Below are 12,107 nucleotides of genomic sequence, written 5' to 3'. Positions count from 1 at the left end.
ATTAAGAATCCCACTTATTTCCTCTGACTCCTCGCATAACTTCCCTTCTTTGTCCTTGAGTGTGTCAACCCTTTCTCTAGTTACCTTCTTGCCCCTTATGTATGAATTAAAGGCTTTGGAATTTTCCTTAACCCTGTTTGCTAAAGATATTTCATGACCCCTTTTAGCCCTCTTAATTCGTCATTTCAGATTGGTCCTACTTTCCCGATATTCTTCCAAAGCTTTGTTTGTTTTCAGTCGCCCGGACCATATCTATGCTTCCTTTTTCCATTTTGCTCATCTCACAATTTCACCTGTCATGCATCGCTCCCTAATCTTGCCCTTTCTGTTCCTCATTTTCAAAGAGACATGCCTATCCTGCACTCGAATCAACCTCTCTTTAAAAGCCTCTCACAAATCAAATGTGCATTTACCCTCAAACAGCTGCTCCCAATCCACATTCCTTAGCTCTTGCTGAGTTTTGCTATAGTTGGCCTTCCCCCAAGTCAGCACTCTTCCTTTGGGACCACTCTTGTCTTTGCCCATCAGTATTCAAAAACATACGGAATTGTGATCACTATTCCCAAAGTAATCCGCTAGTGAAACTTCAACCACTTGGTCGGGCTAATTCCCCAACACCAGGTCTAGTTTGGCCCCTTCCCGAGTTGGACCATTTACATACTGCTCTAGAAAACCCTCCTGGCTGCTCCTTACAAATTCTGCTCCATCTAAAGCCCTAACACTAAGTGAATCCCAAACAATATTGGGAAAATTAAATTCTCCTATCACCACCACCCTCTTGCTCCTACATTTTTCCATAATCTGTCTACATATTTGTCTCTATCTCATACTTGCTGTGTGGGGGGCCTTTAGTACAGCCCCAACATTGCACCCTTCCTATTTCTGAGCTCTGCCCAAATTGCGTCACTGCTCGAGTCCTCCATAGTGCGCTCCTTCAGCATAGTTGTTTGACCAGTAATGCTCCACCCCTTTTACCTCCCTCTCTATCCCACCGAAGCATCTATATCCTGGGATATTTTGTTGCCAATCTTGCTCTTCTCTCACCCAAGTCTCAGTAATAGCAATAACGTCATACACCCAGGTACTAATCCAAGCCCTAAGTTCACCTGCCTTACCTGCTATACTTCTCGCATTAAAACAAATACACCTCAGACCACCTGTCCCTTTGCGCTCATCATCTGCTCTCTGCCTACTCTTCCCCTTGGTCACACTGACTTCATTATCTAGTTCCTTACAGGCTTTAGATACTACCTCCTTACTGTCCACTAACCTCTTCATTTGGTTCCCATCTCCCTGCCACATTAGTTTAAACACTCCCCAACAGCGTTAGCAAAAGCATGCCCTTGGACATTAGTTCCAGCCCTGCCCAGGTGTAGACTGTCCGATTTGTAATAGTCCCACCTCCCCTAGAACCAGCCCCAATGTCCCAAAAATCTGAAACCCTCCCTCCTGCGCCATCTCTCAAGCCACTCATTTATCCTGCCTATTCTTTCATTTCTGCTCTGACTAGTACATGTCACTGGTAGCAATCCTGAGATTACTACCCCTGAGGTCCTACTTTTTAACTTGGCTCCTTACTGCCTAAATTCTGCTTGTAGGACCTCATCCCATTTTTCACCTATATCATTGGTGCCTATATGCACCACAACAGCAGACTGTTCACCGCGCCCCCACCTTCAGAATACCTGGCAGCCAATCTGAGACGTTCCTGACCCCTAGACCTGGGAGGCAACATACCATTCAGGAGTCTTATTTTTGACCACAGAACGCCTATCTACTCCCCTTACAATTGAATCCCCAATGACTATAGCCCTTCCACTCTTTTTCCCGCCCTTCTGTACAGCAGAGCCAGCCACGGTGCCATGAACCTGGCTACTGCTGCTTTCCCCTGGTGAGCCATCTCCCCCAACAATATCCGAAACAGTATACCTGTTTTGGAGGGAGATGGCCGCAGGGAACACCTGCACTGCCTTCCTGCTATTTTTTTTCCCTGCCTATTGATCACCCATTCCCTTTTCCCTCAACAATCCTAATCTGTGGTGTGATCAATTTGCTGATTGTGCTATCCATGATTTCTTCAGCATCGTGGATGCTCCAAAGTGAGCCCATCCACAGCTCCAGAGCCGTCATGTGGCCTAACAAGAGCTGCAGCTGGACACATTTCCTGCATGTGTAGGAGTCAGTGACATCAGCCATATCCCTGAGCTCACATATTGAACAAGGGGACCATCACACATTGTATAGCAGAGCAGATCCAGTGGGCTGAATGGCCCACTTCTGCTCGTACACTTCATGGTCAAAAGAATGTGGAGCCAGTATGCGGGGTTGAGGAGTAGAAAGGGTTTACTCCAAAAACCTGTCTGTATCAATATTTTAATATGTATGGCATCAGTTCTTCAGAACATTAACCCAGTTCTCAATCTGTTTTTATAACAATGCCTGTTGGGTATATCCACATAATACAGATCTCATTGTTACTTTGTGTGTTGCAATTTCTTCACAAATAGCTTTCACCATTCTGAATGAAAATAGTGAGAAGAAGGAAGTTTTAAGACTGGTCGACAAGGAAAGGTAAGACATGCCATTCAACAAACTAGCAGTTTTGAAAAGCAATGCAAAACATTTTATGATCAGATTTTACATGCCGTGCACTGACTGTCTTTAAGCTAACAGTATTTTCCATGACCTCCAAGAGCACTGTACGTTTTTCCAGATATTACTGTCTGTGCTAACAACAAATGATTGCAAGTAGCCCTATATAACCACATTGTTATTTCCCTTGTAATTTAAAACTGAAATGCAAATGGGCAGCTATTTGAATTATTTGAGGCATTTATTTTTAGTGTAACAATGTGGTTATGTGGCTCATGTCTCCACTCCCCCACACTGTCCTGGCTGTTTTTGACCATCTGGCAGAAATTTAGTTCTCCACAGTATGGTGGTGAACATTTAAGTCCCCATAAGACAACTTACTGGTATGGCATGGAAAATATAAAGCCGGGGCAATATTTTCAGAGTTTGGGTTTTGAACGAGTGGTGTATGGTTGATTTTTATGAAGAGGCTTAAAAATTGGGCATGGATGGGCATTAATGGCATTATCACTAGCCTATTAATGCAGAAGCCCAGTGAATATTATGTGGACCTGGACTCAAATCCCATTGCAGCAGATGGTGGAATTTGAATTCAATATTTTTGTTTAAAAATAAGCATGGAATTAAGAATCTACTGATCACCATGAAATCATTGCCGATTGTCAGAGAAAAAAAAAAATCTGGTTCACTCATGCCCATCAAGGGAGGAAATCTGCCACCCTCACCTGGTCTGGCCTGTGTGTGATTCCAGACCCACAGCAATGTGGTTGAGTCTCAGTTGCCCTCTGAAATGGCTTAGCAAGCCACTGACTTGTACCTATCACTGCAAAGTCTCAATGAAATAAAACTGGATGGATCACCTGACATTGACCTAGTCACTGGAAAATGGAAGAAAAAGCTCTATTCAGTCTGCTAAGTCCTCCTCACTAACATCTAGGGGTTAGTGCCATAATTGGGAGAGCTACCTCACAGACGAGTGAAGTAACACCGTGACATAGAATCATACCTTGCAGGCAATGCCACAGACGCTGCCATCACCATCTCTGCATGTGCCCTGTTCCACCGGCAGGACAAACCCAGCAGAGGGGACAGCAAAGTGGGACACAGTCGGGAAGGAGTCACTCTGGAAGTCCTCAACATTGATTCCGGACCCCATGAAGTCTCATGGGCAAGAAAACCTCCCACTGATTACCACATACTGTCCTCCCTGAGCTGATGAATCAGTTGTCCTCCATATTGAGCAACACTTATGAAGCACTGAGGATCTCAAAATCACAAAACATACTTTGACTGGGGGATTTCAATGTCCTACCACTAAGAGTGGCTCAGCAGCAGTACTATTGATCAAGCTGGTTGTGCCCTAAAGGAGATAGCTGCTAGACTGGGTCTGCAGCAGGTGCTGAGGGAATCAACATGCAGGAAAAAATACTTGACCTCATCCTCACCGAACTACCAGCTGCAGTTACATCTGTCCATGACAGTATCGCTAAGAGTGACCACTGCGCAGTCCTTATGGAGACGAAATCCCATCTTCACATTGAGGACAACTTGCCTTAAGTTGTGTGACTCTATCACCATGCTAAATGGGACAGATTTTGCACAGATCTGGCAAATCAAGACTGACCATCAATGAGGCATGGTGGGCCATCAATAACAATAGAATTGCACTCCAGCACAATCTGTAACCTCGTGGTCTGGCATGTACCCCACTCAACCATGACTGTCAAGCCAGGGGATCAACCTCTGAGTGAAGGAGGGAATGCCAGGAGCGGCACCAGGCATATCTGAAGATGAGGTGTCACCTGGTGAAGCAACCAAGCAGGACTACTTGAACGCCAAACGGCAAAAGCAGCAAGGGATAGATAGAGCTATGCGATCCCACAACCAATGGATCAGATCTAAGCTCTGCAGTACTGCCACATCCAGTTGTGAATGATGGTGAACAATTAAACAACTCAGTAGAGGAGGCGGCTCCACAAATATACCCATCCTCAATGATGGAAGGGCCCAGCACATTAGTGCAAAAGATAAGGCTGAAGCATTCGCAGCAATCTTCAACCAGAGGTACCTAGTGGATGATCCATCTCATCCTCCTCCAGTGGTCCCCAACATTACAGATACCAGTCTTCAGCCAATTCAATTCACTCCATGTCATATCAAGAAACAGTTGGAGACACTGGATACTGCAAAGGCTCCGGGCCCCGACAGCATTCCGTCAATAGTACTGAAGACTTGTGCTTTCGAACGTGCCGCTCCCCTAGCCAAGCTGTTCCAGTACAGTTACAACACTAGCATCTACCCAGCAATGTGGAATATTGCCAAGTATGTCCTGTATACAAAAAGCCAGGATAAATCCAACTGGGCCAGTTACCGCCCCATCAGTCTACTCTCGATCATCAGTACGGTGATGGAAGGTGCCATTAACAGAGCTATCAAACAGCTCCTGCTTAATAATAACCTGCTCAGTGACGCCCAGTTTGGGTTCTGCCAGCACCACTCAGTTTCTGACCTCATTACAGACTTGGATCAAACATGAAAAAAAGAGCTGAATTCCAGAGGGGAGGTGAGAGTGACAGCCCTTGACATCAAGGCTCCCTTCGACTGAGTATGGCATGAAGAAGCCGTAGCAAAACTGGAATCAATGGGTATCGGGGACAAACTCTCCAGTGGTTGGAGTCATACCTGACATGTAGGAAGATGGTCATGGATATGGGAGGTCAGTCATCTCCGCAGGAGTTCCTCAGGGTAGTCTCCTCAGCCCAACATATTCAGCTGCTTCATCAATGGCCTTCCCTCCATCATAAGGTCAGAAGTGGGGATGTTCACCGATGATTGCACAATGTTCAGCACCATTCATGACTCCTCAGGTACTGAAGCAGTCCGTGCTCGAATGGAACAAGATCTGGACAATATCCAGGCTTAGGCTGACAAGTGGCAAGTGATATTTGCGCCACACAAATGCCAGGGCTATACCATCCCCAATAAGAGACAATCTAACCATCACTCGTTGATATTCAATGGTGTTACCATCACTGAATCCCCCACTATCAACATTGTGGGAGTTATCATTAATCAGAAACGCAGCTGGAATGACCACATAAGCACAGTGGCTACAAGAGCAGGCCAGATGCTGGAAATACTGTGGCGAGTACCTCACTTCATGACTTCTCAAAGTCAGTCCAGCATCAACACGGCACAAGCCAGGAATATGATGGAATACTCCCCACTTGCCTGAATGACTATAGCCCCAACAACACTCAAGAAGCTTGACACCATCTAAGAGAAAGCAGCTCACCTTATTGGCACTATATCCACAAGCATTCACTCCCTCCACCACTGACGCTCAGTAACAGCAGTGTGTACTATCTACAAGATGCACTGCAGAAATCACCAAAGATCTTCAGACAGCACCTTTCAAACCCACGATTACTCCCATCTAGAAGGACAAGATCAGCAGATGTTTGGGAATACTACCACCTCCAAGTTCCCCTCCAAGATCCTCAACATCCTGATGTGGAAATATATCACCAATTCTTCACTGCTACTGGGTCAAAATCCTGGATTTCTCTCCTTAATGGCATTGTGGGTCAACCTATAGCTGGTGGACCACAACAATTCAAGAAGGCTGCTCACCACCACCTTCTCAAGGACAACTAGGGATGGGCAATAAATGTTGGCCAGCCAGTGGTGTCAACATCCTACAAATGGATTAAAAAAATAACTGGATCAGCTTTTTACAAACTGTTATTTTAAATGAATATGTGTCAGAGAGCAGGGGACTGCAAACCCTCTTGAAGTGTTCACGGAGGTTTATCAATAGTGCCAGGGTTTTATGACAGCAGAGAGAAACACTAAACCATTAGCTGAGCAACATCTGGGATAAGCTTTTCATTTCAGTTTGAAAGAGATCAGACATGTTAGATACAAATATAAATTCTCAACAGAAAAAGACATTGTTCGGAACTATTAAAAGGATAAATTACCTTAGTAAAAGAGAATAGCTTGCGAAATGTCCAGATCAAGCCTGTTTGGTTCAAACTTTGAAGATTACTGTAAGCCTGAGAAAGTTTAAGCTCTCAGTTTTGAGTGTATTAGAGGGAAGAAGTGTTGCAGCTCACAGGACAGGCACCAAGGAAAAGCAGGTCCAGTCAAACCTATAGATTTGTTAAGGAGGGAAAGCATCTCTAGATTGTGATTTATTGTAAAGCGATCGTATTGGGGAGTAGGTGGGATTTTGTTCTAACGTATTTTGAACTTCTTCAAGTTGTCTTATATTTAGATGGCTTGGTTTGGTTAATTTTATTATTATTTCTTTTGTGAATAAACTTTTGTTTTACTTTTGAAACATAGCAGCAGCATTGTCTTCTCATGTTTCAGTCAAAACCTACTGTGCTAAATTTGATCAGTTGAGCTAGATTTCATTGTGGAATTTGACTTGCCCCGTTGTAATACCAGGTGGAATCATAATGAGTTGATGCTTGGTATGTAACCCTCTCTCTCTATTTATAGAACATTATACCTGCATGGTGTGACACGCCTGGATTATTCAGCTTGGTGTAGTGATATTCAGAGAGCTGCAGGCAGTCGAGGAAATGCCCTTAGTGATCAACAACTCAGCAGAAATGATATCCCCATCATTGTTGACAGCTGCATTGCCTTTATCACCCAGTACGGTGAGTGAATTTCAACACAAGAGGCCACTGAAGTGAAGTTTGGACTCATATTTTAAAATTATATCACTTATGCACTGAGGCCAGACTGGTAAGAGTGGCACTAAACTGAAGGCTGTCACTTTTCCTGAAGGTGCAAAAGTTATTCTGGGTTCATTTCTGTGTAACTATGTAAGTCAGCTTGAGTCCAGTATTTGTCAAGGATGGGGAAATCACAGCTACCTGAAGTTAACTTTGGAAGTATCCACAGTATCTTCTATTTTCAGAGCTACAACAATGTAGCTGAAGCTTAAAAGTTAAGATTAAAACATGAAATGTTTTCACTCCTTCATTCTCCATGCCCCATCTGTGCTATGTGATGTCCTGCACCTACCTCTATGTCCCCAACAACACCCAAGTCAGTGCACAGCCTTGTGCCAAACACCAACACCCAATGTCTCTTCTGAGATTTTTGAAACATTAACTCTGTTTTTTCCTTCACAGATGCTGCCAGATCTGCTGAGCTTTTCCAGCAACTTTGTTGTTGTCTCATTGATTCCAGTTTTGCTGGGGCTCCTCGATGTCACACTTGATTAGATAGCTTTTTTGTCCATGTCTGAACCAAGGCTGGAATGAGATCAAGAGCTGAGTGGCCCTGACACAGCCTATACTGGGCGTCACTGAGCAGTTATTGCCGAGCAGGTGCTGCTTGGTAGTGCTCTTAATGACACCTGCTGTCGCTTTACTGGTGATCAAGGGTAGACTGATGGGTGATAATTAGCCAAGATGAATTTGTCCTGCCTTTTGTGTGCAGGACATATTTGGGTAATCTTCCACATTGTTGGGTGAGTGCCAATTTTGTAGCTGTACTGGAACAGCTGGCTCAGGGATACAGCAAGTTCTGGAGCACAAGTCTTCACTTTGGCAGAATGTTGTCAGGGACAATAAATTTTGCAGTATCCAGTGCCTCTAACCATTTTTTGATATCACTTAGAATAAAACAAATTCATTGAAGACTATTACCTGTGATGCTGGGGTCCTCAGGAAGAGGCTGAGATGGAACAATCCATTCAGCACTTATGGTTGAAGATTTTCTTGTCTTTTTTGCACTGACATGGTGGGTTCTCCCATCATTGAGAATGGCGATGTTTGTGAAGCTTCCTCCATCAATGAGTTGTTTACTAGCCCTCGACCATTTGCAACTGGCAGTGACAGGACTACAGAGCTTTGATCCAATCTAGTGGATGTGGAATCACTTTGCTCTATCTGTCACCTCCTGCCTCTGCTGTTTGGTGTGCAAGAAGTTCTGTTTTGCAGCTTCACCAGGATGACGTCTCAGTTTTAGGTATGCCTGGTGCTACTCCTGGCATGCCCTCCAACACTCTCCATTATCCCAGGTTTGATCCCCTGGCTTGATGGTGATAGTTGCGTGGGGTGTATAGAGGGCCAAGAGGTTTTAGATTGTGTTGAAGCCCAATTCTGTGACTGCTGATGTGCCATCACATCTCATGGATGCCCTGTCTTGACTTGCCGGACCTGTTTGAAATCTGTTGTAATTGTAATTAAAGGCTGTTATTGAATCAGGCATGAATCAGGAAACTCACGTAATGTTTTAGGTTTGAACCCTGCCACAGCAGATGGTGGAATTTGAATTCAACACAAATCTGGAATTAAGAGTTGAGTGATAATCATGAAACCATTGCTGATTGTCATAAAAGTTCACCTGGTTGACAAATGTCCTTCAGGGAAGGAAATAAACTTGCTTACCTGGTCTGGTCGACATGAGTCTACAGACGACAAGAATGCGAGTGACTCTTACCATCTGGGCAATTAGGGATTCTGCCAAGCTGATGATGCCCATGTCCTGTGATTGAATAAAAAATAGTGTATTATCACAATGTTTTCATGGCCATCATTAAACTAGCTTTTAGTTTCAATATTTTTTCCAAATTAAAATTTCCCCATCTCTTCTGGTAGGATTTGAACATCTGACCCTTGATCATTAATCTTGATTACTGGTCTAGAGGCATTACGAAGCACCTCTCCAAATCTCCTCCCACATTTGCAAAGCTCATGAAGCCTAGAGAATTTAACAGCTGATAATGAAACTGGCCCTTGTGATAACCTTATTCTGCTTTCCTCTCTCGACATGGCCAATTATGTTCTGCCTCTGGGTCCAGTTAGAGAGCCATACAATACAGAAACATGCCCTTCAAAATCATTTTCCTTCACCGTCTCTATATTCCATGCAATTTTTAGTTATAGAAATCTATCCTTTCCCACCTTGAATATTCTCATGGCATCTGGGCAGACAATTCCAAAAACTAATCACCTTCTGAGTGAACAAATTCGGCTTCATTTGAGTTATATATGGCTTGCCCTGTATTCTTAATCTAAGTATCCTGCTTCCAGACTCTCCCAGACAGAGAATTATTCCTCCTGTAACTTTTCACAGTTTGAACAAATCTCCCCTCGAAGAGTGAAGGGCAAGGTATTATGTAACTTCTGACATAGAATATAGGAGCAAGGAGGTCTTGTTTCAACTTCATAAAGCATTAGTTAGGCCACAGATGGAATTCTAAGTGCAGTTCTGGTTGCCATACTATCAAAAGTACATGATTGCACCGACATGGAACATAGAACAATACAGCACAGAACAGGCCCTTTGGCCCTCGACTTTGCGCCAACCTGTGAACTAATCTAAACCCCTCCCCCAACACTATCCCATCATTATCCATATGCTTATCCAAGGACTGTTTAAATGCCCCTAATGTGGCTGAGTTAACTACATTGGCAGGAAGGGCATTCTATGCCCTTACCACTCTCTGAGTAAAGAACCTGCCTCTGATATCTGAGATAATGGGAACTGCAGATGCTGGAGATTCCAAGATAATAAAATGTGAGGCTGGATGAACACAGCAGGCCAAGCAGCATCTCAGGAGCACAAAAGCTGACGTTTCGGGCCTAGACCCTTCATCAGAGAGGGGGATGGGGGGAGGGAACTGGAATAAATAGGGAGAGAGGGGGAGGCGGACCGAAGATGGAGAGTAAAGAAGATAGGTGGAGAGAGTGTAGGTGGGGAGGTAGGGAGGGGATAGGTCAGTCCAGGGAAGACGGACAGGTCAAGGAGGTGGGATGAGGTTAGTAGGTAGCTGGGGGTGCGGCTTGGGGTGGGAGGAAGGGATGGGTGAGAGGAAGAACCGGTTAGGGAGGCAGAGACAGGTTGGACTGGTTTTGGGATGCAGTGGGTGGGGGGGAAGAGCTGGGCTGGTTTAGGGATGCAGTAGGGGAAGGGGAGATTTTGAAACTGGTGAAGTCCACATTGATACCATTAGGCTGCAGGGTTCCCAGGCGGAATATGAGTTTCTGTTCCTGCAACCTTCGGGTGGCATCATTGTGGCAGTGCAGGAGGCCCATGATGGACATGTCATCAAGAGAATGGGAGGGGGAGTGGAAATGGTTTGCGACTGGGAGGTGCAGTTGTTTGTTGCGAACTGAGCGGAGGTGTTCTGCAAAGCGGTCCCCAAGCCTCCGCTTGGTTTCCCCAATGTAGAGGAAGCCGCACCGGGTACAGTGGATGCAGTATACCACATCCCCCTCTCTGATGAAGGGTCTAGGCCCGAAACGTCAGCTTTTGTGCTCCTGAGATGCTGCTTGGCCTGCTGTGTTCATCCAGCCTCACATTTTATTGCCTCTGATATCTGTCTTAATCTATCAGTCCTCAATTTGTAGCTCTGCCCCCTTGTACAAGCTGAAGTCATCATCCTCAGAAAAAGACTCTCACTGTCCACCCTATCTAATCCTCTGATCATCTTGTATGTCTCCATTAAATCCCCTCTTAGCCTCCTTCTCTCCAATGAGAACAGACCCCAGTGCCTCAGCCTTTCTTCATAGGTCCTGTGCTCCAAACCAGGCAACATCCTGGTGAAAATCCTTTGCACCTTCTCCAATGCTTCCACATCCTTCCTGTAATGAGGTGACCAGAACTGCATGCGATATTCCAAATGAGGCCGCACTAGCATTTTGTACAGTTGCAGCATGACATCACGGTTCCTGAACTCAATCCCACTACCAATAAAACCTAAAACATCGTAAGCCTTCTTAACAGCACTATCAACTCGGGTGGCAACTTTCAGGGATCTGTGTTCATGGACACCAAGATTCCTCTGCACATTGACACTACCAAGAATCTTTCCATTGACCCGGTATTCTGCTTTCCTATTATTCTTCCCAAAGTGAATCACCTCACATTTATCCATATTAAACTCCATTTGCTACCTTTCAGCCTAATTCTGCAGTTTATCCAAGCCTTCCTGCAACCTGCAACATTCTTCCACACTGTCCACCACTCCAACGACTTTAGTGTCAACTGCAAACTTAGTAACCCATCCACCTATGCCCGCGTCCAAGTAATTTATAAAAATGACAAACAGCAGTGGTCCCAAAACAGATCCTTGAGGCACACCACTAGTAATTGGACTCCAGGCTGAATATTTTCCATCAACCACCACTCGTTGCCTTCTTACAGAAAGCCAGTTTAGAACATAGAACATAGACAAGTACAGCACAGTACAGGCCCTTCGGCCCACGATGTTGTGCCATGGACTAATCCTAATCCAAAAATAAAATAACCTAACCTACATTCCCCTCAATTCGCTGCTGCCCATGTGCATGTCCAGCAGTCGCTTAAATGTCACTAATGACTCCGCTTCCACGACTACCAGCAAAATATTCCATGCGCTCACAACTCTCTGGGTGAAGAACCTCCCTCTGACGTCTCCTCTATACCTTCCTCCTAACACCTTAAAACTATGACCCCTCGTGGCAATCAATCCTGCCCTGGGGAAAAGTGTCTGGCTATCGACT

General features: G+C 44.9%; 1 protein-coding gene across 3 annotated transcripts in view; it reads left to right on the top strand.

Moving 5' to 3' along the window:
* Nucleotides 1–12,107, top strand: part of arap3 (ArfGAP with RhoGAP domain, ankyrin repeat and PH domain 3) — a 350,166-nt gene that overhangs the window by 227,161 nt on the left and 110,898 nt on the right. For all 3 annotated transcript variants that reach the window (XM_059650536.1, XM_059650534.1, XM_059650535.1), the window contains 2 exons: nt 2,508–2,571; nt 7,102–7,265. In XM_059650536.1, the coding sequence (XP_059506519.1) occupies nt 2,508–2,571; nt 7,102–7,265 (228 nt within the window). The remainder of the gene's footprint in view (nt 1–2,507; nt 2,572–7,101; nt 7,266–12,107) is intronic.

Source organism: Stegostoma tigrinum, chromosome 13 (genome assembly GCF_030684315.1).
Source record: "Stegostoma tigrinum isolate sSteTig4 chromosome 13, sSteTig4.hap1, whole genome shotgun sequence".
NCBI lineage: Eukaryota > Metazoa > Chordata > Chondrichthyes > Orectolobiformes > Stegostomatidae > Stegostoma > Stegostoma tigrinum.
Note: the sequence above shows the minus strand (reverse complement) of the source record. Positions and strands in the feature narration are given on the sequence as shown.